Raw genomic sequence first — 26,657 nt, forward strand, 5'->3', positions numbered from 1 at the left:
TAGTAGGATAACGACTACATTTTTTATTGACGGCCATTTTTTACGGTTGAAAGAATATATTCGAATCTGCGTATGCAAATCCAAGCACAAGAAAGTTATAATCGCGCCCCCTAATGGCCGAACAGTGACAGCTCAGCTAACGCAAATTGATGGTACACTTGATTCACTGGTCCGAAAGGATAATAATAATAATAATAATAATAATAATAATAATAATAATAATAATAATAATAATAATAATAATAATAATTCTAGTAAATATATAGAGGAAATCCTAAAAATGACTCATTTGGTGTGGTGTGTACAGAAGGAAGTTCACAGCTGTATTTAAAGTGCATTCAAATGTTTGATATGTAGAGAATATAAGTATTAATATAATGTGTTGTGATAAAAAGGTACTGTAAGTATCAAAAGTAAAAGTATTCATCAGGCAGCAATATGGCCCCTGAATTTGTTTATTTGTTTAATTACTTATTTATATTTTATTATTGGGTTACTATAAGTGATGTTCAAACATGTAAATTAAATGTAGCAAATCTAAGAGGACTCAAGGACTTATAAATACATTTAACCTAGAACCTTGTATGTAAGCAGCATTTTAATGTTGGGGTGAACTGTAACAAGTTATCCTATTTTATAAACTGATCATAGGTTTTGTATATTAGAGCTGACGTACTTAAACAATGTGTAACTCCAGCAGCAAAGACTTTAAATACCTAAGTAAAGTTAATCCTCAAAACTGAGCTCAAGTTCAATAATTGAGTGAATGTCCCTTCATTCCTCCTCTTCATATGTCTCTTAAACATCTCTAGAGGCAGTGTTACAATGTTTGCCATCAGTCAAATGGCCTACACTGTGCACCATTAATTAATAAAGAGTGAGGATGTAGTGCTGGACAGATTCATTTCCTTTTGTGCTTAAATATGCACATTTGAGTGGTACAGAATGGACCTTTCAGAAAATAATGAAAAATGTCACAATCTAAACTATCACTGGTAAAAACTGGATTTTCCCTTTAAATTGACTAATGGGTTAAAGAGACTCACAATTTTTCCTCTTTGGCCTGGTTATATTATTTACTTAAAAAAAACAACCAGAATGAACCCCATAGGGAAACTGAATAATGTACATACAGCTGATATGGATAACGTTGGTAAGATTATGCAATAAGTTAAGCATACAGTATAAAGACAAATCCAGTCACATAATTGTCAAACTATGTCTGCTTTATGGAAGTACATCAAAGTGAGTCATCTGCAACATTGTGCCTCCATTCTACAAAGGTTAGGATGTTATTGTTCTGAGGAATTTAAACATTATCTCACTTAGTATACCTGCATTATTGTTGAGAAGCTGTCACCATATTTATATTACATGATTGCATTACATTTTCAGATTCTGTGGACAAAAGAAGTCAAGAGACCCAAGAGATACTCTAGGTATATCCATACTTACATTTAGATACAGTCATTGCATCAATTTTAGCTCGTCAACCACACTGATGTAACCAAATCTAGCTCAGGGAATGCTGACGCTACCTAAAAGTTAAATTTAGCGTTAGGCATCACCCATTCTGGTCCCTGTTACAGACCCCCACTCTTTTAGCTGACTCTACCAAGAGGTCTATGAATCAGGGTTTGTCATACACAACTATGGTGCTTTTATCATTGGTCACCACCAACTGCTTTGTTAAAACCACTTACTTGAGATTTATTATTAAAACAAAACAACTGAAACAGTTTTCCAACAGACTCCAGTGCATTTTATTATGTTTGCTCAGATATTCATTAGAAACAGCCTGCAAGAAATCAATTTCATAGCAGATATAAATTAAAAATTTCCTTGATCATATTATATTAATGTGAAAACATTTGCAATGAAACCGCAGCAATGATTTCATTCATTTAAAAATGTGGCTCAATACCACCAGATAGTGTATTCCTTCCCAGCAGATGAAGTTTAACCAAAAAAAAAGAAGAAGCTCACTGAGCTGCACAGATTTCAAACAGAGCTTTGATCATTTTGTAAAGATAGTTTGACAGAGAAAGAAACAAAAACATCCTTGCGCTATTTGTGGTGACGGATTTGATGGTGAAAAAGTCCCTCTCACTTGGCACGGACAGTTCACTCTCAGTCATCAAGGTTTAGCCACGCCAAATGGAGCAGGTGGTGACAGAGACAGCTAAGCTTGACACACCCGGAGGCACAGGACTTCTGTTTAGAGCTGGAGCGACTGTGAGCCAGAGCAGCGGACTGTGGTGGGAGAAGCTGGAGTGAACTGTCTGAGCTGAGCACTGCTTTCCTGTGTGCTTGTATCAGGATCCCTGTGGATGGTCATTCACATGGCTTTCACTTTGATCTGCTTCATCTTCATCTGCTTCTTCTCAATCTTCTTCTGCTCACGTCGCTGGGCAGCTTCCTGAAAAAAAAAAAAATTAAATAAAATAGATATACACATTAAACAGGGAATATGAGCACTCCATTTTTACTTGTGAGCTTTTCTGTTGAAAGAATAGATCAGTATAATGGAAGAAATGCCAGTGAGCTACCTGAGAGTTAGAGAAGATTTATAGGACTCATGTCCCAAGCTCAGTTAAAAAGACACCAGCTGGGAGCTGTAATTTCCTGGGAAATGTTTGGCACATAAATATCTATAAACGTGATGCCGTTTTTATGCTTTAGTCTCTATGAACATTATTCAAACAAACAGGTCATAACATGTTCATTTAAATTTAGAGATGCCTGCAAGTAGTTATTGTTGCTTTTGTACGGAGCCAGTCGAGCTGTTTTTCTAGTCATTAGGCTCTAAGATGATTTTTGCTACCTTTTTGCCCTGAGGTCTGTGTTACATGGGGTTGCAACTAACGATTATTTTCATTGATGAATAATATGTTAATTACTTTCTCACTTAAACACTTGGTTGCTTGGTCTAGAAAATGCTGAAAAATGTCTGTCAGTGTTTCCCAATGCCAAAGATGTCGTCCTCCAATGTTTTGTTTCGTCCACAACCCATAGATATTCAGTTTACTGTCATGGAGAAGTAATGAAATTGAATAGCAGCAACTAATTGATTCATTTCTGCAGCTCTGGAGTTATAAATCCTCTCTAATGACTCGGTTAAAAGCGAATGAGCAGATTTTCTAAACTATTCCATTTAAATATCGTTTAGTGGGCTTTGTGGGAGGAACTTCAGATTTCAGACCTCCAGGCGACGTTGTCTCTCAGGGTCTTCCTCATTCATGATCCTCTCCTTCTCGGCTCTCTTCTTCTCCTCGCGGCGCGTCTGGGCTGCCTCCTGACGCTGAGCGTGAGTCTGCTTGAGGAAGTTCTCCTCCACACGGGCACGGTTTCTGTCAGCTTTCTGTTTGCCCTAATATACAGTGAGGAGAAAATGGACTCATGGCTGCACTTTAAGCTCTCACTTCAAAGACCAAAATGGTGAGTGAGTGATCATTTGGATGTGACACCAGAGAATTCCCTTCACCTCTCTGTTGAGACGGAGTTTCTTGACTTTATCGATGCTGTAGATCACCATGTTCATGAGAGGGAGGAGAGAGTCCATGTCTTTGGGAGAGGTGTTGCCCATGCCAGGCACTACATGCACAAACACACACAAAACAAACAGTCAAAATTTTAACAAATTAGTGAAATAAAATTCAGGGTTTAGGATTTGTTCCAATTGTAGTAAAGACAGGCTTTTCACCATTAAATGTAAACAGCAGCGTCTTCTTGGTCTCAGGCAGCTTTAAAGGCTGACCCTCCCTATAAAAAGAAAACAAAAAAGCACAAGAGCTTTTAGTACCACATTTATAACTCACATGTGAGGGATTAAAAAGATTAAATATAAAACTCACTCTTGCATAACTTTTGGACCAGAAAATTGGTCCGAGAAATGGATGGACTCAATCTTGTCAGCATGGTTGGTGACATAATGCGCCATCTAAAAATCCCAAAAATAGATGCAGACACATGAGAGTACTGTATTTAAAGAGAGGGAGATGCTGTCTGCCAAATAAAAAAAACCCTGTTTTGGTATTCTGAGACTCTGTGGTGCCTTTTATTAAAACAGTGACACTGTATGAGATAATGATGATGATAGATACCTTGTTGTCCATCACTCCATCTGTGACCTCGCCCATTTCACTTAGAATAGCCAGGGAGTCTGGGAGCCCGTACTTGGCCCCAGACTTAGGCTTGTCACCACAGAACTCACTCTATGGAAAAAAAGATTTTTTAAAAGAAGTAGTTAGTAGAAAGAGAAATATGTCTGTGGGTAACACTCTAAGGGCAATAACAAGGACTACAAATTACTGCATAATTGATATTTACCAAGTCCTGCATCTCCTTCTGAAGCCTGGCCATCGCTTTCTTGGTGCCAATAGCAAACACAAAAGTGTCCATGTCCTCTTCATTAAGAGTCACTTTGATTTGCTACAAAAAGACAATGTTGGTAAGACAATGATTGTGACTGAAATATCTGTGTTTTGTCTTCCACTTGACAGGCTCATTGCTATTTGACTGATACGCACCACTTGATCGCAGGCAGGCCTCATCATCCTGGCCAGAACGTTAAGCAGGTCCTGCCTCTTCAGAAACTGGAACAGACCACACGGAGCATTACATTAAGGGTTTATTAAACACAATACAGTGTAAAACACAACACCACACAAACAACAAGTTGCCCAAACCTTGAGCTGAATCAGCATCCCTTCACAGCACACACGTCCGGAGCACCACAGGTTGTAGATGTGTTCATTTTCCTGATTCAGCTTGCCAGTGCTCACTGCTTCTTTACTTGTTCCATCATCACCTATAAATACAAATCGTTGACAATTAACACAAGATCTGCTTCATGATGAGTGTCACCAAGCACATGTTGTATTTTTTTATTGAAAAACAGTGCTGTTGAATACCGGAAACATCTGAAGCACTCACCCACTAGTGCAAAGTTGCTCTCTAGAAGTTCTCTATGTGAGCTGAACCAGGCCTGAGCCAGCCGACTGTTCTTGTTCTTGCCGATGATGTAGTTCATGATGTAGGCCAAGAGGCCGGTCACCATCAGGATCTCCATGTAGTAACTCTCCCAGCTGTTCTGCAGATGTGCAGGGACCTGCAGAGATGCAGCAAGCAATCATCAGTATTATAGCTCAACCAGTACTGGATTTATTAGACCATTAACAATATTGATATTTGGGAGGTTAAAATAAGATAATGAAATACTGGCCAATAACAAACAGATTCCTCATATGTCTTTCAATAAATCATGACCAGAAATAATACTGATTGGGACATGTTGAAGTAAAAAATCCAACTGTCAGAGCACTCTACTTGACAATTATTGACTATAACTCCATTTATAAATTAACTCAAACCTAGACTGACATTTCTGTACCGCAACTTTTTGTTGCCAGCCGGTCAACATATAGACTGATACCAATATATGCTACTGGTGGACATCGGCAGACATATCAGCCAGCCAATTAAACTGATCTACTTCTAATCAGTAACAATACAATGCATGAAATCGGTTTATGTAAACAACCTGTATCTCAGTTAACTAACTAAATCAAACTGCAGCTACAAAACAATGGTGCAATCTGCATTTCTACTGCTCTAACTTTTCTTTGCATTGGCCTCCCAACAGCTGTGAAATTGCATTTTCATGACAATGACAACACGGACAACATTAATGAACCGGTTTTGTGCAAAGTGGCCCAAACTTAAACGCATTTACAGGAAAATGTACTTCTGCGGTAGAAGAATCTGTGAGCAGTATGAGACCCAAGGCAGATCACAATCAGCAGAGGACAGTATGAGAGAAGATTTCAGCAATAAGCCGGCTTACTGTGTGGATTATGAGGGGGTCCTTCATGGAGTGGCCAGGCTTTTCCATGTCCCCCATCCCCTCAAATTCCTCCTGGTCATATTTGTAGATGTCTTGATCCTAGAGAAACACAAAGTTGAATTTGCTTATTTCAACATTCTGTGTAAATAAAAAGAAAGGGCAATCAAATGATTTATTTTGGAAACTCAAAGCTGTACGCAGTAATACAAGGCAGCGTACCTGTGTCTCTGAGTCCTCAAAACCATCCTGGCCGTCCTCCAGCTCCACAGTGGCTTCATCTTCATCTTCATCCTCTTCAGGCTGCGAGGACTGTGAGGCACGAGGCGGAGGGGCAGTTTCTGCCTCGGCTGCTTGATCGTCATTCATGTCCTCAAACTCAGCAAAGTCATTGTCGTCAAAGTCTGCGAGGTCTTCGCCATCATCAAAATCGTCATTGTAGCGTCCCCTGGCAACAGGAAAGGCCAGGAAGAGCAGCAGTACAGGTATCAGGAGGAAACGCGCACTTCGCATGGTGGGACCTGCAGCGAGGTGGAGAGGCGGAGTGAAGGAGTGTTGATGCAACAAACAGGAACACATGTGAATAAGGGTGGTATGGGAGGTTGCGGCTCAGAGGTAGAGTCAGCGTCTTGTAATCAGAAGGTTCGCTGGTTTGATTCCCTAGCTCTGCATGTTGAAGTGTCCTTGGACAAGATACCAAACCCCAAACTGCTCTTGATGTGGTGGTCAGCCCCTGGCATCAGTGTCTGAATGTATGTATGAATTACTGTAAGTCACTTTGGACAAAAGTATCTGCTAAATGCATTAAATGTAAATGTAACTTAAAGAGGATTGACGGGCCTATAGAAGTACTAAACAGGAAGGAAAAATCTTACACACCAGTCCAAAAACAAGAAGTTAAATCAGTTCAGTATGACATGGTGCAACTTGCAAGCACAGGTCTGCCATTTATTAGCTGTTTTTAAAGAGTTCACCTTAATGTAACATGACTTGGAAGAATTGAATTGACCAAGTCCATGATGGGCAATGATAGTGTCAACCTATAGCAACTAATGACTTCAAGCAGTTTATTACTTCAACCTCGACAGCGTCAATGTTTAACATGTGAGTCCACACTGAGGTGTTTGACGGTTGGGGCTATAAAAGGAAACTGTGACAGATCCCACGTTCAACTGATCAACATTGTAGTAACCAAGCCTCGCTCTCACACACACACACACACACACACACACACACACACACACACACACAGTGGGTATTCACGTGACCAATCTCATAGTGAAATAAATCCCCAAGGAGCGAGACTAACTAGAAAACAATGACTAATGAGGAAAGAGGACTTCTGGTGTGACAGCATTGGGAAACGCTGTTTTATGTCTTTGACTACGCTGCTAAATTAGCTCATTTCCAGGGCTAGCAGTGCGAAATGGCTAAAACTACGGTATAATCAGGATTGAATCATACAGTGTGGGATCAAGTAAGCCAATCTAAGGGCTCGGGCTCAGTCAAACTTACCGAGCCATATGTGGCTGAACCCGGAGAATAACCTAACCTACCAGAAAGCTGTGGCTAGCACCACCAACTTTAGTCAACCTGTGAGGCACGCCTGCTAACAGGCTGAAATAACAGGCTGTGTGTGACGTTTCTCCGTTTCAGTAACTCAAACTAACCCTGTGCGTTCACCTGATGCAAAATGCGGGATTAAACCACAGGCTGTTATCATATCACCGTCCCAGACCCATCCCCCCCAACACTCACTCACTTTATCATTATAGCAGTTAGCAAATCTGGCATTAGCATGCTAAAGGTGGCTAACTAGCATGGCACCCGGCTGATCCTGAGGGGAAAGCTACGCTTCTGAAGGGAAATACAACTCAGAAAGTGTGTCTTAATTAAACAAACCGACTGAATAAAGATCATAAAAACTTACCGGGAGAATTACTGTGACAATAAACGACACGCTGGTTGAGCTGAAGTAGCCTGAACTGTCCTTGTTGAAGTGTTACGCCTAGAACAGAAAAGTACACGACACAAGAGCGGCCTTTCAAAGCAAAAGCATAACGGCAGGATGTATCGGCCTCCCTTAGTCAAGTCACCGTCATCTCGCGTGTGTTTGAGGGCTTTTGTTTTGAATGTTGTCACCGGAAGTCTTTGCGATTTGTAACGTAATGTCTGCCTTGACGTTCGTAGTACTCTGGTAACGCGATCCGCCGATTGCCCATGCCAGAAGTAACTGAGTAATTTTATCAAATACTTGTAAACGTAGAGTAGAAAGCATACTCTATGCAAAATGTAGTGGAATGGGAAAATGAAGGAATAAAAAAGGAAGCTAAAATATGTGAAAAAAGTGACAATAAATAGAATAGAATATTAGAATATTATCATATTATTATATTGCTTACGTTTTATTGGTTAAATGGGTTTGTGGCCTATATTGGTTGAACATCTAAGTAAAAACTTTGAATGTCGTTAATGTTTTCAGTTTGTTATTTGATATATTGTAACGTTAACCTATTGTTGAGGCAAGTTAACATCAACAGCCTTCATGAGCGTCATTTTGTGCCTATTACTGCATCGTGATGACAGAAAAGAATCACTCGTGTAGAAACTAACCTTTAAGTTGAAATAACAGATAGTAAAAAAATAATTCTTCCTTTAACGATTGTATGTACAAACAGTATCGCTGCCCCCTCGTGGCCACAGTGGGAAACTACAGCTAATTCGTCAAGTCAGACATGATAAGATAGTTATACTTCCGGTATAAACATTCAAAAATAAAACTCAGGCTAGCTTAACTAGTTGTGCGTGATTATGCATTAATTTACCCCACCTACAAAGACAGCTCTGATTAAAACATTTAAAGGCAGTTGGCAGAGACATGTTATGGCCGCCTCTTGGCCGTGTGAGGTGTATCGTCACTGTATTCATGTTGAAACTACAATTGCATTGTCTGAGTTGGTTTTACTTTTAATGACTTAATCACAACAAACCACAAAAGCAAGAACTAAACACAATGTAATGATAGAACGTACGATTTTGTTAACCACAATCTCGAATATGTCTGTCAGACTTTCGGAGTATATTCACTGCATAAAAGCAGTAAAAGATGTGAAAGTAGGAGAAAAAAAAATCACAAACAGGATGAGATTTAGTAGAAAATCACGGAGAATAGCTCTCCAAATTTAGTTAGTTATTTCTATCGAGTAATCAGTTTGAGTATCTAAAGAATGTACGTTCAATAAGACCATACCATCTGATATAAATTAGCTTCTAAAATTAGATCAATGCAAGTAATGCTTTTACTTTGAAAACACCAACAGGAAATCGTCGGTATTACGCTGGCTTGATAGTTTTCAGGTCGTAGCGAGCAATGCTACTCTTTGTTAAGTGAAGTGGTGAGAAATCTTGCTCTCAAGCAACATTTGTTCAGTTAAATGGTTGTTTTCGCCACATCTGCGGATACTTGCTCTTGCGCGACGGGTAGCTTGTAGTACTTTGCTGGCAGGACTACTTATTTCGTAGTTAGCTAACGCTAGCGTGTTAGCTGCTCAGACAACAGCTGCAGTTCGGGAGGATGTCGCTTCACGGCAAAAGAAAAGAAATCTACAAATACGAGGCGCCATGGACGGTGTACGCGATGAACTGGAGCGTCCGTCCAGACAAACGCTTTCGGCTGGCTCTCGGGAGCTTCGTGGAGGAATACAACAACAAGGTGCGTAGTGTTGAAATGGCCATTGGTCAGCTAACGCACTGCTAAAGACGGTAACGTTAGCGAGCTAGTGCTAATGCTAGTTACCGTGCGCAGCATCAAGACACACGCTCTCAGCGTTTGTTTTGTTTTTATTCCCCTGTAAGACAAAGCAGCAACCGTTTCTAGGGGAATACTCAGTCAAACTGTCTATAAATAGTAGTGTCCCCTAGTAACACCGTATATAGTTAAATGCTATTTCTGACCCTCGCTGCCCTGTAACAGTGAAACAGTGTTTTGGCTCGTCTTGTAAAGACAGGTAATGTTTCTGCTCCTGTTCAGGTCCAGCTGGTGGGTCTGGAGGAGGAGAGCTCGGAGTTTGTCTGCAGGAACACATTTGACCACCCTTACCCCACCACCAAGATCATGTGGATCCCGGACACGAAGGGGGTGTACCCCGACCTGCTGGCCACCAGCGGGGACTACCTGCGCATCTGGAGGGTAAGGATGTTCACGTGACAGGACGAATCAGCTGACATATTTATATTAGTCAGAGAGTGTTGAGAAATGGAATAAAACATTGTATGATTTGCCTTTCTGTATGATTTGATGATAATAACAATGCCTTTGAACTTAAGTGTTCCCTGACTGAAGAAAGCATCATTATCAATCCTACTAAACTGTAGTATAAACACAATGCAGTTGGAGTTTGTCAGTGCAGTTTGCTTGCCTCACCAGCTAACAGCTGTGAATCTTGAGTCACCTCACTATCAAACTTATTTTGCATTTATCCCGCAGGTCAGTGACACAGAAACGCGCCTTGAATGTTTGCTGAATAACAACAAGAACTCAGACTTCTGTGCTCCCCTCACCTCCTTTGACTGGAATGAAGTTGATCCCAATCTGCTTGGTAAGAAACACGCTACATGATAAATCCTAAGGCTGATAGAAGTTGGACTCTGTCGCTCTTTGACTAACTCGTGGGTTCTGTCTGTAGGCACTTCCAGCATTGACACCACCTGCACCATCTGGGGGTTGGAGACCGGTCAGGTGTTAGGACGTGTTAACCTGGTGTCTGGACATGTGAAGACCCAGTTGATCGCTCACGACAAAGAGGTCTGTGTCTGCACTGTAAAGTGAACCCCTCTGTGATTGTGTATACAGCCCAGAAGAACATAGAGATCGATGTCTTTGTGTGTCTGTACAGGTGTATGACATCGCATTCAGCCGCGCGGGAGGTGGAAGAGATATGTTTGCCTCTGTGGGAGCAGATGGATCCGTCCGCATGTTTGACCTCCGACACCTGGAGCACAGCACCATCATCTATGAAGACCCCCAGCACCACCCGCTGCTCCGCCTCTGCTGGAACAAGCAGGACCCCAACTACCTGGCCACGATGGCCATGGACGGCATGGAGGTCAGTTTGCTGTGAATTGTTTCGGCCCCTCAGTAGCTGTGTTTCCATCTACCGGTTTTAATCTGCAAGTTAAGAGGCTTGAAATTCATGAATTCTTAAAGGACTTTGAGAAATATTTTATACATAAAATGCAAATGAAAATGGCTGGATTGTCAACAGGTGCCTCTTGGCGTGTTTCACCTCTGTTCATCTCTATTATTAATATTTCTCTTGGATAGGTGGTCATCCTGGATGTACGTGTGCCTTGCACTCCCGTGGCTCGGCTGAACAACCATCGTGCTTGCGTCAACGGAATCGCCTGGGCCCCTCACTCCTCATGTCATATCTGTACTGCAGGTAAAGGCACATTTTTTGATCGTGGGGTGACAACAGTATTGCAGGCTTACTGCAGGTCACAATAAATTTGTCTAATCAAGTCCGAATTTTGAGGCAGCCAGGAGCCTTGTTACAGAAAATAAATTGTTCCCCATCCTTATCGCCCCTTATTGCCTTTTTTTTTTTCTTTTTTCAAAGTACACAACGGTTTATATAATCCCAATGTATTCTTCAGTAACAAGAATATTCTAAGAGAAAATAGTATCCTTTATCTCCTCCTTAACCTCCTTTATCTGTAGGCCCTGCTCTGTCAGTCTGACACGTCCCTTATAAATGTCTTCTTTCCTCAGCGGATGACCACCAGGCTCTGATATGGGACATTCAACAGATGCCACGGGCCATTGAGGATCCCATCTTGGCCTACACCGCTGAAGGGGAGATCAACAACGTGCAGTGGGCGTCCACGCAGCCGGACTGGATCGCCATCTGCTACAACAACTGCCTGGAGATCCTTCGTGTCTAAAGCCACGGACGCTTGGATGAAGAAAGAAGGAGCTTTGTTTCAGACTTAATTTTCTGGTCCTCAGCCCACGGCTTTCAAGACAAGGATGAGCTCACGAGTGAACTTTCTGAACATGTTTGGAGCAACACACACCTGCTCCACAATAATCTGGTTTACATTTCCTCCCATGTCTTTCCTCCATCCATCGTTCTTCTATTAAACATGTTTAAGCTCTTTATTTATTTTTGCTCACAAAGTAGTGTTTAGCATCTGCACAGCTGCTGTAAGAAGCTTCGAACTCTGAGTGGTTGTCTACGAAAATCTGATTTTTATACTCCTCAGTGTGATTTCAAACAGAAGTCACTGTGTCGTGTGATGTTGTTTGTTTCATCTGTTTGATTTGTAAAGGTTGATACAAACTACTGTAGGTGGCTGAAGATGACTCCTCTGGCGCGTAGGAATGTGTCGTAGCCTTGTTGTGGACTCGGAGATCAGTACAATACAATCTGTTGCAACCCAGGAAGTTCAGTTTTTCAAATGGGTGTTTTTCCAGGTATCCTCTCTCCAGGTGATCGTAGTATTGAGGCTCAAAATGTGACCCTTGCGTTTTTTTTTTTAAAAATTGTAAAATAACCAGAGAGGGATTCATATTGTCACTGCAGTGGTGTCGGTCATAGTATGGTGTGTTTTAGGTCGGCTGGTGATGCCGTGAGGACGCCATGTACAGAGACACGTTTAAAAAAAAAAAAAAAAAAACCTACCAGAGCAATGTTGTTCAACCTTTTTAACTTCCTACTTATTCTCTTCTTCTTCCTTTCTTTGTAGAAGATTGTGCTTGGAAAGCTGCATTTTCTTTGTGTTAGAGTGAGTTGTGAAATGGAAGGAGAGTGAAACAACTTTCTGACTGTGTCTGCCTCTCTTTCTGTTGTTTTTCAATAATTAAAGGGTCATGTCCTTGTAGCATGCCATTACAAGGCAAAGTGTACATACATATAAATATATCAACTTCAGATGTCGGTAAGCCAAGTGTTCATGTTGTAGCTTTTTCATAAAGTTTATTATTGAATTTGCTCTAATAAATTGTATTCCTTTATGTCCTAGGAAACAGACGTGTCTATGTTTTGCTTTGTCTCCTGACATTACAGATGATCCTGATCCATATCGAGCATAAAATATGATTTAAATCTCAGTAAATAGATTCATGTGTGAATGAATACAGAAAGAAATAAAAACGCAAATAATTAAATACACAAAAATAATAGGTGGTAGTTAAATTTGACACAAGTACTTTATATTTCTAAATTTTTGTTTTGCATGTTAATGACCTCGGCTGTCTAAACCTCAGGCAGGATAGGTAAAAGGAATAATTGTTTCACGTATTATTTCTGCACTTGGAGTGGCGCTGACTCATGCTCAGGAGCTACAAGCCTGCTCAACTAGCTGAAGACAAAGTTTTTGACATTTATATTTTATGTAGCACAGGCTTATTTATAGTCACTGCAAATGAAACTGAAGAAAGTCACAGTTTTCGAGCAACATCTTGCAGCAAATCCTCCATTGGAAGGCATTACAAAGTAGTGTTGTCTAGTTTGGCAATATCTGACTCACATAAGGTCCCCTGCAAACTCATTAACACGCGTATAGAATTAAATAAACAGTTGTATGAAAATGTAAAATGTTTTACTTATGTACTGTGGAAATCCAACTTTTTTGAAGAGCATTTATTAATCTACTGTAGTCTTTATTTTAGCATTTATTTGTAGCCGTTCTCCATAAATCCTCAGAATTACAGGAATTTCCAATATTCCTGCATCTTTGGTTAAATAATTTATACTTTTTTTTTATAGGGGGCACCCAGAGTTGAACTGGGGACCTCTTGATCTGCAGTCAAATGCTCTACCACTGAGCTATACCCCTTGCTGGATGCATAAAATGTCTCTATTTTCATGAATTTCTATGATCAGTGTTCACCTTCAACATACTGTATTTATAGTTACTGGTATCTGAGTGAGTAGAACAGAAGTGTGGATCTAGCAGACTAAATATGTTTGATTTGATATAGGATTCGGCTTGATTAAGTGCCATACCAATTGTTATTTATTGTTTTATATATCCCAGGTTTGACAAGATGTGCATTTGTGTTTGTCCCCTTCATTTCATCCCCAGGTGGTGGTGCTATAATACGAGGGTGATCTTGGTCAGCAGGCTGTTTCTGAGAGTTAAAGCATAAGGTAGCATATTATGGTGCGAAAAAGTCTCTTGGCACGCCGACCTGTGTACATCATGTGGAGCTGCTTAACATGTTACACTGGTTCAGCTCTGAATACCCATCATTAAAAATACGCAACCATCCATGAAAACCAGTCAGTTAAGTGACTACTACTGTCACACTGTGCTGACTGTTTCTTCTGCCCTCTGTGTGACATTTGGTGGTGCAGCCAGTGTGCCAAGAGCTTTGTTGAGTCATATGAAAAAATAAAAACATTCAGGACTCCCAGTGTAACTCTGCAGTGTCTTTAATCTAAAAAAAAAAAAAAAAAGATAAATAACAGGAATTTGTGCTTCAAGAAACATTATACAGAATTATAAATGTTTAAAAAGTCATTACATTCACCTTGTGGTTGGAACTGTGAAATCATCTTTAACAGAGGATGCCTTGAGACGACGCCTCTGCATCTGCGTGTGATTGACAGCTACCATCCACGTCACTTGTCAATCAGTCTGCGTAAAACAACCTTTGGCATTTTTTTCCCCTTTAACTGTTTCAGTGTCCGTCCTCTGTCGGCACTTGCAGATGAACACATTAGCGCAAGTGTACAGACAGAGGAAGAGGGGAGATCAAGCAAAGCCGTCGTGATGGAAGCCAAACCTGTGAGAAACACCACCTTCGAATGTTTACAAGAAGACTCTGCTTGATCTGTTGTTTTGTTTACACCTTCTCCTGATCAAACCACACGCTTGTAAGTACTGCTGATTCATGTCAAAACGTCAGAACATGAAATATGAGATGAAAATTACACTTTCAAGGAGTGTCTCTCTGATCCTGAACCCCATCCTTCACAGTGTGCCAGCTATGGTATGCATTTTGATATTTTTTTTCATCAAACACCAAAACAACAATAATGAGTCTCTAACTTAAAACACTCATACTTATTACATTTAGTAGATGTGTCGTCCTTACTGTGACGATACAGTCCCCGGGAACGACTTTTTAAGGAACTAAAAGGGTCCTGCGACTTGTTGTTGTCGTCTGCATTTCCACCACAGTCTAAAGACCTGCGAAGATTTGGCAGGTTTGTTCTCTTACATACGAAAAAAGCACGTCTGAATTATATTTCATTTTAGCATGGGACCCTTTAACAGTAAGGGTGATGAATTCGTAGCAGGTGCTCCTGTTGTATGCGTTTTTCTGTAAGTCAATGCTGAAAAACAACATTTCCAAAAATAGGGGCAGAAATTAATTACTGCAAGTATTTGACCAATCAGAAACATTCAGTTCCCTTTAGCCCCACCCCCAAACTTCCTGAACAACACCTCCAGCTGAGACTCTAATATAATCTTCTCATTTCTCTACTGTGTGCCTCCTCATCTCTTCTCTGCTCCATCTTCTGTAACCTTCAGTGATTTTATTCTTCTTCTTCCTCTTATCTGCCATGTCTACTTTATCCTGTGTAAAGCACTTTGTAACTTTGATAAAAAGTGCCAAGTAAATACAGTTTCTAATTATTCTATCATTGTTTTCATTCCCAGGTGTGACCTGGAGATCAGTCTCAGCACGCCATATTGAATGATGTCTCAATTCCTGAAATGCATCTGGAGGAGAGAGGAGGCTCACATGGGGAGCTGTGAGCGAGGATGCACAGGTTTAACCTTTAGGGAAGTTTTTTTTTAGCACCTGTTACAAAAAGGAGGCAGGACACACATCTGGAAAACAAACCGCTGTGGGAGCAGGACATTTTCCAGCATATCATTTAAGATGATCAAACTTTTACTGTCCATGTAGTGGACCCCTGAGGGGCGCTTTTCTAACTGTATTCCTTGATGACAATTCAACTTGATATCACTATTATTGTCACATTGTCCCATATTGTGAACTGAAAGTAAATATACACCTTGTCGTGATCACTGTTATGCTCATCTGACAGAAATAAACAGCAGCAGAAGCTATAACAAACAAAAAAGACCAGATGACACAGCTGTCTCTGCTAGAATCTCATGTTGGAGGGATGAAGACATGAGGAGAGGAGAGGAGAGGAGAGGAGAGGAGAGGAGAGGAGAGGAGAGGAGAGGAGAGGAGAGGAGAGGAGAGGAGAGTGTGCAAACTAAGAAACGAGAGGAGGGGAACGTCCCGGGAACTTAATTTAGACCCTGGACTCTGCGGTGGAAAAGCACTGAGCTCCTCCAAAGATCCTGTGGTGGAAACACATCTTAACATTAAGAAAATAAATTCAGTTCCAAGTAAATTATTATATATCTCTACAGCTCACGTCTAAATGTGCAATTCTTATACAAAGTAAATGCAGATAAATGTGAAACATTTCAGTGGTCCTTGACATTTCACCTCTCTTCAAGGGAACCTCAGTCTGGGGTGTAGTTTGTGTAATTTCAGATCCACGCATATGTTTGTTTGCTTACTGGCAGCTCATATTTCACAGCTGTCCCACGCTGCTGGGCAGGAGTAATCTCTTCATTGCACAGGACCTTGGGCGCGAGGGGACGGAGGAGCACGGCAGCCTGTGGGGGCGCTGCAGAGTCTTGTATGTGCGAACCAGGAGGCACTCTGCACCCTCAGTGACGTGGAAGGCAACGCATCCCACGTTCTACAGCAGCATCTGAACAGGACGGGCGAGGTTTTAAGGGAGGTAAAAGAAAGTAGCAGAGTGGGGAACGTATGGCTGTCCCGTCCGAAAAAAAAAAAGAACCAGGCTTTGGCGTTGTGGTGTTGGCGGTGGTGTCCTAGCTGCCTGGCAGGACAGGGTCAGAAACGTGCCTCTGGATCTCCTGCATCTCTGTGGAGGTCTCCAGGTGCTCGGGGAGGGAGGGGAAGCGCTGGCTGCCACATCGCAGTCCAGGAGGCTCTTGGGGCCCTGACATTTGAGGAGGGGTGAGGTCCACAGAGGGCAGACATGGTGGGTCGGCATCCGGCGACATGGACATGGTGTCGTCAGAGGCCACAGTGAGATGGATCCCGCTGGACAGGGAGTCCTTGGATTTGTGCTGGAAGTCAGAGTCTGGACTCTGAAAAGACAAAGACAAAAGACAGAAGAAAATGCACTTATTCACCTTCTTGCCGATTTAAGTATTGACAAACGTTGCGGGAATTAGTCCCATTAATGTCTAAAAACTGATGTAATATATAAATCTGTAGACTGAACACAACACCTGTAGGAGTGAGGCGGTGCTGTCGATCTGGACCGGCTGGATTGGAGGGACCGTGTGAATTGTGGGTACTCCTGTGCTGTACAGGGTGGTGGGGTGAGGCGGGTGAGGGCTGGGCGACACAGCACTGTAGGCTGGAGGCACGGGGGCCATCTGCCTCTGCAGGAGCTGCAGGATCACATTGATGTCTGCGGTCATACGGGTCTCCAGCCTTGGCAGCATAAAGAGAGATAACATGACTTCAGGAATGTTGCTTCATGACTGAAAGAACACACAATTTCAAGTCCTGTTGATGTTGTTTTGATGCTGGATGTAACACTATGATCTTTTTTATGGAGTCTCTCATCTGCTTTTTCAAAAAGTGTCCACTAGGTTTCTCTCTTGCTCTCTCTACAGGATCTCTGTCACACGCAATCATAAGCAAACGGCCAATGCAAAGGAGGCACACATATGGTTCACCTCATAGTAGAATTTGTCCTAAATTTTCAGTCTGACCTTTGACCCTTTCCTATCTTTGTTCGTCTCTCGTCATCTCTCTTCTTCTTGCCTCTCATACATATGTAACACACGTTAACACCTGTATGCACACGACCAGCTGGGAGCTGATATGCAAACATAGCAGGAAAGGAGGGCAGAGCTCCAAAGTAAACATTAGTCAGTGAATGACAACAAAGAAGACAAACACCTAGGAGTCACCCATTCATCAGGGGGTATAGCTCAGTGGTAGAGCATTTGACTGCAGATCAAGAGGTCCCCGGTTCAAATCCGGGTGCCCCCTTCTTTTGATCACATTTTGCTCTCGCTTTACTTACCGGTTTAACTGCGACTGCAGCAGCTCCAGCCTGGATTCCAGCTCGCTGGGCCGATCCTCGGCACAGGGCGGAGGGTGGAAACTGGCCCTGACCGACGAGCCTCGTCGCTGGCTGTCTGAGAACTGGCTGGCTCTGCGGCCTGGCCAGTAGCCATACAGCCCTGACATGCTGATAGGGGCTGTTGCTGTGGAGAAGACGAGGATTTTTCCTTTTAATTTGGAATGCAAACTGTAATAGACACTGTACTATATAAAATATAATCCTCGCCATTTTAAAAAAATCCTTCCTACTTACCTGAGTATGGTGTTCCTCCGGGTGGCGTCATCCCAGCTGAGGGTCCGCTGTGAGGTAGGAGGTTGACCACTGTTGGGGGATAGTCTCTTGTGTCGCCCCCCGGGGGGTACAGCTCTCCTTTGCTGTGTCCCATGGGCTTCAATTCCTCATCACTAGACTGCGAACAGATACTACCACTGCTGCAGAGGTCCTCCCAGTGGGATTCTGCCATCGTGCCCCGGTGGTGGTTTGCCATCGGACAGGGCTGGTCGGGGTAGGAGTCTTCGCGGTCCATGCCGTCTGTACAGACAAGACAATATTAGGATGAGATGAGATTAAGCTGAACGAAAACATAATTAAATGTTTAAAACCTTGAACCGCCACTCACCTGGTCGGTTTCGACGACGTAGGGAGCTTCTCCGATGCCTTGTCCGCCGGTAGCCACATTCAGAGTCCCTGCCTGGGGTTGTCTGGTTTATTCTATCTGCCTGATACATATCAGCTTCAGTGATTCAGAAATACACAACACATCCTTCGAGCATAACATATATATATATTTTTTAAGATTGTCTTGTATCGTTTTCTAATTTCTGTGTGTGATCACTACTTAGATGGTGTTTATCTGTGTAACATCACCCTCCGGTGGCACTCACATCTCTCAGGTTGAAGGTGATTTCCAAGTTATTCCAGAACATGTCTGCGAAGTCGGGATACATGTCCAGCACCTCCAGCAGATCATCTCTCAGGATCTTGTGAAGGTCGCAGTAGGTCAGAGCCCTGACATCAGAGCTGGATTTACCTGGCCGCCCGTACAGACTGATGGGTTCACCGAAGATGTCGTTCTTTCCTACAGAAACCAGAGATAAGCATAAATCAGTACCAAGTGAGCTAACCACCGCAAGTTATAGTGAGAATAGTTTACTGACAACATTTTGATGAACAAACTGTTCTCCTACAACACAGCTGAAAGAGAAACGACCTATGCAGCTTGTATCAGACTGCTGGCCCTATTGATGATCAATGCCACAGTGGAATGAGAGTGGAGCCGTGCCCAAAACACCTCTGGCAACACAACACACAAAGAAGTGTGTGCAAAGGGCAGTGAGAGTTTTGGCTGTGGCTTTGTGGGAACGAGATGAGTCCGGTGGAAGAACAAACAAACAAAAGGGACAGTGTAAGCAGCTCTCACTGTCGCTTTGGCTCACCTAGTATGGCCACCACCACATCGTCCCTGAGGATCTCTATAGAGCCTCTGGAAATGAAGTAGACGGCGGTGAGAATGTCCCCACTGTGGACCAGAGTGTCGCCCGGCGGAGCGTGGGTGGTCTTGAATCGCATGGCGAGAGCTCGCAGGCAACCTTTGTTGGCACCTCGAAAAGCTTTGCAGTTCTGCAGCAAGCTGCGGTTCAAATGTAGGCAGATGTCAGCCTGCAGACACTCAGGGAAACCCTTTAAAACCTGCAACAGAGGGCATCAGATAAATACAGTGAAGGCTTTATTTTGAACTACTCTTGTGCATATTTGTGAGCATCTTTAAACCCCATACTTTCTCAAAACACAGATGCAAAAGGAGGCTTAAAGGTGAATAAATATACATTTTAGGGTGGCGGAAGGAGTGCAATGCATCAGATTGATTCAGGCGGGACACAAAGGACAGTAGCTGCAAGTGATTATCTACTCTCACATTGAATTGGCAGCCGCTAATGCTGTTTCTCTCTCATCGTGCTCTGGTGCCGTTGGCAGCCACAGCTGAAGCAGCGATATGACGCACATCACTATAAACGAAACCTCCCAACGCAGCAGATTCTCTTTAGTTTGTTTGCATGAGAAGGGGGCACCCAGAGTGAAATTGGGGACCTCTTGATCTGCAGTCAAGTGCTCCACCACTGAGCTGAACCCCCCCGGGCTAATAACGATTTATTTGGGTGAGACAGTTACATGTATGAATCCCCAAAACCTGTTTCAAGTATAGGGGGAAAGATTTCATCTGAAGATAAAGATGAAAAGAAAAAAGATTTCTCATTCTGGTAGAAAATGTACTTTCAGTGCAACATTGAAAACCTGGGTTTCTGTTCATTTCAGCTCAAGGTTACACAAAAGTTCACTGTGGGAAAACTAGGTTGTTGCAGCGGGACAGAACAACCCATGTAGGTCAAACACAGAATATTAGAGGTACTGCAATGCTGCAGGAAGAGAAACAGTGAGAAGAAGTCGATTTTTATTTAATAGAAGATGTGAAATATTCTGAGGGTAGAACAACAAATGCATATATAGTCCGACAGCAGGAGAAGAAGTAAGTATTACACATTCACTCTTTGCAGTTCTTCATATTTCTTCGGGCTGCGTGGCCAGAAAAGGAGTTGGGATTTTGGAGTATGTAGATAAGGTGCACTCCAGGGGGCACCCAGAGTTGGACTGGGGACCTCTTGATCTGCAGTCAAATGCTCTGCCACTGAGCTATACCCCCTCTCACAAACATGCTTCAAGAAATTAATTACTATTTTTCTTTTATATGACTTACAGCATTCATGTCGATGCCATTGGTGTAGGACCAGGCATGTTGGAAGTACTCCTCCAGCCTCTGTCGCAGGCCTCCTGGGATCTGATGAAAACGGATGAACTCTTTGACCCGCAGCATCTGGGTGTGGTAGCGGGCCGTGCCTGAGTACAGTCTCTGGATGATGGCCGAAACGTTACCGAAGATACTGGCGTACATCAGAGCTGCACAGGACAGAGGACAGAAACATGGCACAGTCCAGGATATGATAAGAAAAAAAAGTAGTTGATTTACTGGTGTAAGTGAGGCAACAACATGAAATGACAAGTCACTGTGATCACAGCATGCAGCAAGAAGAAATTCAGCAATCAAATCAAGATGTTTCATCTTCAATTAAAGTCATTCGGCAACACGCTGGGATAACGTTTCTTAAATGGATTCATTTTACAAACACTAGTATGAGGGATGGAATTGAGGCAGATATTTTGGTCATTAGAAACACAAAGACTGTCCTTCAGATTTGAAGTCTTGAGCTTTCTCACCTTGAGAAATACACAGTTTTTCATACATTAAATTGTTCTATTTTGAGATAGAAACATTCAACTACAGTAGAATTTAAACTGTGATCATGATGACTGGCAATGAGTTACCCTACCATAAGAGGGGTGACCCTGAGAACAAGTTAAATATTTTGTGCATCCTTAGGTCAAAACCCATCACAATCAGGATTCAAACCTTTGTGGCTGATCACACTGATTCTGTCTCTCTCTTGATCATGCGGACATATTCACACCAAACAACAGCTGCTTTAAAAGTGGAGGAATGTTATTCGCTCTACTCACAGCCAATGAGCATGACACAGATGGAGAAGATCTTCTCTGGGTTGGTGTTTGGTGAGACGTTCCCAAACCCCACACTGGTCAGACTGCTGAAGGTGAAGTACAGGGCCGTAACGTACTTGTCCTTGATGGAGGGGCCGGAGGCCTCGTCACTGTCGTTGTACTGTTTACCGATCTGCTCAGCCAGGTTGTCCAGCCAGCCGATCTTCATGCCTCCGATGCGAGCAGAGCCCGTGCGCTCCACGTTGCCGATGGCGTACCAGATACAGGCCAGCCAGTGAGCGATGAGGGCGAAGGTGCACATGAGCAGGAAGAGGACGGCAGCTCCATATTCTGAGTAACGGTCCAACTTTCTGGCCACTCGTACCAACCTCAGCAGCCTGGCTGTTTTCAGTAGTCCAATCAGAGTGGTCGTCTGAGGCTGGTGGAGAGAGAACAGACATTGTGAGCGATGTAGTGTAAAAAAAGCTCAAACTAGTGACGTTGTCTGTTTCTAAGATTTACACAGACTTTGTGTGTGTTAAACATTAAATCAAATCTTCTGGCATGCAAAATATAAAAGCCAAGATCAAATCAAACAACTCAAATCTGAAAGTTGGACCAATGTAAACTATCCTAGACTTTTAGGCAACAAAAGGATTTACTGCACCTCAAACCTCTGAACATTGCTAAAAAGTGTTTAAAGTAGTTGTTTATCCAAAATCAGCAATGGTTCTGTCACTACATGACCTTGTTTTCTCGCTACAGCCAGCAATTTTTATCGTTTTCACTGTGAGAGTCTGTGTGTATGCGAGAGAGTGTTTTGATCATGGCACGCTGGAACTACCACTGAGGCGATGTGCAGTACTTTGGCAGGTGTTTATATGGCTCTCTGTCTTTGGCTTCAATTTTGTCAAGGCAATAACTGTGCAACTGTGCAAAATGCAATCATAAAACCTTACAGGTGTGATGTTATGATCAAAATGAGGATGGAGTTTGAGGTAGTAAGTGAGAGAAGGGATCATTGCCCCTCACTTTATGCCCCTGGCCTACAGTTACTTTAAGCTGGAAATCTCTGTAATCCAGTTTCAATCAACCTCCTCCACTCTAGTGTAGTAAGTACTTTTTATGTGTCTGTCTGTCTGTCTGTCTGTCTGTCTGTCTCTTCTGTGGTCAAAGCAATAACATCACAACCGATGTCACAGCAATTATGATCTTATCCGAAGATGTTCTAGAGTTTACAATAAACACAATAACCAATTTTTGTTAAATTTGGCGGGACGGTGCAGACAAAATATTTAGTTGGTGTCTTTTTCAGTTTGCGGTTCTGAAGACCTGTGACTGCTCTGGAAGTGGTGCCCCCCTCAAAACAGGGTCGATATCTCAGCAAAGCAGCTTGCAACCGTCTGTTGTTTGTCCTACTTGTGTTTTAAGGATGATTGATGAGAACCAGAGCCCGACACACTTCTCTGTTACAGCCTCTGGTACAATAGCATCTTACACTTGCTTCTGTGTTGTAGTTTTACCGAACCATTAAAACGATGTTGCAGGAAAGATTCTTTGTTATTTGATGTTCATGTTTTGGTTTGTTGTGAAAACTGTGTATTTAGCTTTGTGAGGCAACACTGGTGAAACCCGCTGACATCCGCTGTCCCTCTCACCTCCTCGGACCCGGAGCGGAATATGAGCAGGTCAAAGGGGATGGCGGCCACAATGTCGATGAGGAACCAGCCCTTGAAGTAGTGCTGTGCGATGCGTCCCGGGTGGCTGACCACCTCGTCATTGTGGTTGACATAGGTGGTCCTGAAGTTGATGAGGATGTCCACGATGAACATGACATCCACCACCAGGTCCACCACGTTGAGCGGGTTGCAGGTGTAGCCACAGGTTCTCCTCCGCTGCTCCTCCACCTCATTGAGGAGGAAGGCGGCCGAGTACGGCGTGAAGACGGCGGTGTAGATGACCAGCAGCAGGATGACCCAGTCCCACACCGCTTTGAAGGGGCTATAGTGAAGGATGGTCCATTTGTGGATGCGCGGGGCCTGAAGCTTGTACTCTGGCAGCACGTCAGCACCGAGGGACAACACCTGAGGAGAGAGGGACAGCACGGTGGTGAGGATGCTTTAAATAATGGAGGATGATCCAAAACTAGAGGGAGGAAGAAGTGTGCTTTATAGAGACTGAGCTGAGAGGATGTTGCATATTTAAATTGCTTATCAATTGTAACCTTTATAGAATTGCTTTTATTATTGTCTTTTTATTTGATTCTTTATTGTTTGCGTGATATTGATTTCATTGTTTTAATTCATAGCTTGTTCAGTTACTTAAATGTGATGTGATGTGGCCTTGATTGTTTTCATTTGTATCTATTTGCTTGTATGTGATGTTGTCATCTCTGCCAAAGAGGTTATGTGTTCAATGATGTCCGTTGCCTTTATGAGTGACTTTGCAACAAAATTTGATCATTTTTTCATGATTACTTTGTAGATCAATATCATCGACTTTTTTTGGGAAAACAACAGGTTTAATGGTTTGACACAGAATGTTTCTCTATACTCTTCAACACAAAGCAGCCTCAGTTCAACAGTATTATGCTTTTATTTGATCATTTCTGAAATAATGGTACTTGAACTTCTATGTTGTGCTGGAGGCCGGTCGTCAGTTTACGTTAGCAGTCTCCATTTATAAACCAATGTTGCTCTCTGTTAGCAGAGCTAAGAGGTACTGAGGTGAGGCACTTGAGAATGTACATCAAGTCACATCCTTTGGACTGCGTCAGAAAACCCAACCGGGTCTTTCACACAGAAATCCACAGTCCAGCAGCATTAAACAGCTTTAACACATCATCCATAGGATTGTTTTGGCAGCCAAGTGAGACGGGGAAGGAAAGGTCTCAGTTTAAAGCCAAGTTAAATAGAAAATTGCTTCACACTGTTACACAGAGCATAGTGGAAATATTTTCGTGGCTCAATTATGCAGGAGAAATGGAACAAACAGACACAAACAGACATGACGCATAACGGGATCAGAGCTGCTGAAGATTAAAAGCAAACTAGTTTTGGGATGCAGATTGTGTTACTTATTGCCACTATCAGCAAATATAGATCAAAAAGTAAAGAGCCACAGCCCTCCCCAAAGAAATCAGAGCCAAGCACTCAAAAGTGTGAGTTGTCTGTCACTTTACTTCGAGAGGTGACAAAAATATCCTGCGTCAGTAGCCACTGCACACACTCTGTATTAAAGCTTGTGTGTGGACAGTCAATGTCAAAGCCAATCAAGCATCAACGTTCAATTTGTGCCCGGAGGTAGCAAAAAACTTCCTCCAATCCAGCGTTGCCACCACTCCCTGAATGATCTGTTGAACTGCGTTAACAGGCAGCCCAACACGAAGCAGTAGATTAACAGAGAGAGAATCAGTAACGCATACGAGTATTAAGATCCCACTGACCGGCACGACAATTAGAGCCTCTTTGTCCAGGCTCTCTTCCTGGTGTTCACAGCTGCAGCAGAGGAGAAGCCTCCTCCACACCCTCTGCAGCCCTACCTGCCCCTTGTGTCGCGGCCATCTCCTGTCCTGCATCACTCTTGCAGAAAAACAACAGACTCACACAGAGACCACAAAAACCCAGCACTAACAGTTTTCCGTCCTCCACTCACGGGCGCTTAACTGAGTCGGATCTCTAACCGCTGCTTTTAAAGAGCCCACTATGGCTTCACCTGCCTCTGTGATTCCCATTTTGTTGAGACCATGTGACCCCTCCTGCCAGCATTCTGCTCAATTGTGAACCAGAATAAAGTGCCAGCATTGATTGGGCGCCATGCAGCATGAGCGATTTTACCTAGTTGTTACTAACTGGCTGACTTTATGTGGCTGATTTAACAACGCTCGTTTACCAAACTATCTATTTCTGACGACGCACTGCTGACCTCCACACCTTCACACTGCAAATAATACTGCACTTGCCAAGATATGAAATCTTAGAGTTAGATGGATTATCTTGTTTTAAAAGTTACTGACTTGTTTTTAATCTTTGCATTAATGGTATAATCTTAAATTGATCATGGACATGTCTTTTTTGGTCTCCACTAGTCCATGAATCCTAAAATTGAGTGAATAAATATTAAAATAAGTTATTTTAGTTCTAGCTCTAGCTCTCTCCAAAAATCTCACCAAAATAAAACTTGTTTTAAGATTCAGTAGCAACCTCAGTTTACTTGATGTAAAACTAAAGCATCTGTTGAAAATATGATTCATTAAATAGCATGCCTCAGACTTCTAAAAGCACAGGTACACACAAAATGGGGAGGAGAAACATCTACTCAACCACAATTTAACCCTTATTATTATTATATTTTAGAATACCTTTTAGAATAGAATACTTATCAAGGCCTTCTTATTTTTAGGTTTAACAATCTTATTTCAAGATTTCTTGTTAAGTAAATTATAACTAAGTTAAGTTAAGTAAAAAATAACTTGCTTCATGGACAGATAATTTCTCTTGTTTGAAGAATTTTCTCCTCAAATGTAGTGTTTTTTTAAAAATATTTTAGCTACCCTTATTTGCAGTGCACAAAGTCACATGCACATGTAAAAAAAATCCTCTGCGTGCATTGTTGTCTTGCCATAGCCTAACAAAACATCCAGTGGTTAGACCCTCATTTGCTTTTTGATTTGCATAAATATGTAGTCACCAAAGCTGGACCTGTGTGACCTGTTGGTGCAGCGCCTCCACAACAGTCACTTAGGAACCACAAATAGTTCAACACCCCCCCACCTCCCCCACGCAAAAATGCTGTTTCCTTCCAGTTACCCAGCTTATATGGAAACGGTGGCTAGAAATAGTCAAATTGAAATGATCCTCAAGGACAAAGTACCATTTCACAAGGTTACTAAGTGCCCACTTGGCCATAATTGGTCAACAGAATGCAGGGTGGAAAAAATTTAGTTAGATCCTCTCAAGGAATACCCATCGTTACTCAGTATATGTTTTCCATTGAGAAGTATAACCACAGGGATGTCGGCTTCTGCTCTTGCTCCATCAATCTTTTTTTTTTTTTTTTTTTAATTTCTATACATGACCGAGAGAATACAGCATTTACAAACTATGTTGTGG

At 42.4% G+C, this 26,657-nt stretch overlaps 3 protein-coding genes and 3 non-coding genes across 8 annotated transcripts in view; 2 read left to right on the plus strand and 4 right to left on the minus strand.

Moving 5' to 3' along the window:
- Positions 1 to 1,736: 1,736 nt before the first annotated feature.
- ccdc47 (coiled-coil domain containing 47) lies at positions 1,737 to 7,929 on the minus strand. Its single transcript, XM_037088888.1, has 13 exons — positions 7,773 to 7,929; positions 6,065 to 6,363; positions 5,846 to 5,944; positions 4,936 to 5,110; positions 4,689 to 4,810; positions 4,530 to 4,595; positions 4,330 to 4,431; positions 4,104 to 4,214; positions 3,855 to 3,940; positions 3,704 to 3,762; positions 3,485 to 3,594; positions 3,203 to 3,370; positions 1,737 to 2,419 (listed from the first exon to the last, which is right to left on the minus strand). Exons 2-13 carry the CDS (start codon positions 6,353 to 6,355, stop codon positions 2,339 to 2,341), a joined length of 1,470 nt encoding a protein of 489 aa, XP_036944783.1. The 5' UTR covers positions 6,356 to 6,363; positions 7,773 to 7,929; the 3' UTR covers positions 1,737 to 2,338.
- Positions 7,930 to 9,148: 1,219 nt separating this feature from the next.
- On the plus strand, positions 9,149 to 12,869 carry dcaf7 (ddb1 and cul4 associated factor 7). The gene is made up of 7 exons (XM_037088889.1): positions 9,149 to 9,554; positions 9,873 to 10,031; positions 10,329 to 10,440; positions 10,528 to 10,646; positions 10,738 to 10,947; positions 11,166 to 11,283; positions 11,613 to 12,869. Exons 1-7 carry the CDS (start codon positions 9,417 to 9,419, stop codon positions 11,783 to 11,785), a joined length of 1,029 nt encoding a protein of 342 aa, XP_036944784.1. The 5' UTR covers positions 9,149 to 9,416; the 3' UTR covers positions 11,786 to 12,869.
- A 740-nt stretch (positions 12,870 to 13,609) lies between these two features.
- trnac-gca lies at positions 13,610 to 13,681 on the minus strand. The gene has a single exon. It is a non-coding gene; the product is annotated as a tRNA-Cys (tRNA).
- Positions 13,682 to 14,264: 583 nt separating this feature from the next.
- kcnh6a (potassium voltage-gated channel, subfamily H (eag-related), member 6a) overlaps positions 14,265 to 26,657 on the minus strand; it is a 28,102-nt gene continuing 15,709 nt past the window's right edge. For all 3 annotated transcript variants that reach the window (XM_037088816.1, XM_037088818.1, XM_037088817.1), the window contains exons 7-16: positions 23,205 to 23,630; positions 21,568 to 21,985; positions 20,750 to 20,949; positions 19,434 to 19,686; positions 18,882 to 19,075; positions 18,617 to 18,716; positions 18,250 to 18,528; positions 17,956 to 18,139; positions 17,147 to 17,354; positions 14,265 to 17,002 (exon numbers count right to left, since the gene is read on the minus strand). In XM_037088816.1, the coding sequence (XP_036944711.1) occupies positions 16,721 to 17,002; positions 17,147 to 17,354; positions 17,956 to 18,139; positions 18,250 to 18,528; positions 18,617 to 18,716; positions 18,882 to 19,075; positions 19,434 to 19,686; positions 20,750 to 20,949; positions 21,568 to 21,985; positions 23,205 to 23,630 (2,544 nt within the window). In that variant the 3' untranslated portion in view covers positions 14,265 to 16,720. The remainder of the gene's footprint in view (positions 17,003 to 17,146; positions 17,355 to 17,955; positions 18,140 to 18,249; positions 18,529 to 18,616; positions 18,717 to 18,881; positions 19,076 to 19,433; positions 19,687 to 20,749; positions 20,950 to 21,567; positions 21,986 to 23,204; positions 23,631 to 26,657) is intronic.
- trnac-gca lies at positions 17,850 to 17,921 on the plus strand. Its single transcript has one exon. It is a non-coding gene; the product is annotated as a tRNA-Cys (tRNA).
- Positions 20,624 to 20,695, minus strand: trnac-gca. Its single transcript has one exon. It is a non-coding gene; the product is annotated as a tRNA-Cys (tRNA).

This window comes from Acanthopagrus latus, chromosome 23, assembly GCF_904848185.1.
Source record: "Acanthopagrus latus isolate v.2019 chromosome 23, fAcaLat1.1, whole genome shotgun sequence".
Lineage (NCBI taxonomy): Eukaryota > Metazoa > Chordata > Actinopteri > Spariformes > Sparidae > Acanthopagrus > Acanthopagrus latus.

Coding starts and splice junctions, on each gene's coding strand:
- ccdc47 (XM_037088888.1), bottom strand. CDS start 6,355: ATGCGAAGTGCGCGTTTCCTCCTGATACCTGTACTGCTGCTCTTCCTG. Junction 5,945..6,064: donor TTGAGGACTCAGAGACACAG/GTACGCTGCCTT, acceptor GTGTTTCTCTAG/GATCAAGACATCTACAAATA. Junction 4,596..4,688: donor GGATGCTGATTCAGCTCAAG/GTTTGGGCAACT, acceptor GGTCTGTTCCAG/TTTCTGAAGAGGCAGGACCT.
- dcaf7 (XM_037088889.1), top strand. CDS start 9,417: ATGTCGCTTCACGGCAAAAGAAAAGAAATCTACAAATACGAGGCGCCA. Junction 10,032..10,328: donor ACTACCTGCGCATCTGGAGG/GTAAGGATGTTC, acceptor TTTATCCCGCAG/GTCAGTGACACAGAAACGCG. Junction 10,647..10,737: donor TGATCGCTCACGACAAAGAG/GTCTGTGTCTGC, acceptor GTGTCTGTACAG/GTGTATGACATCGCATTCAG.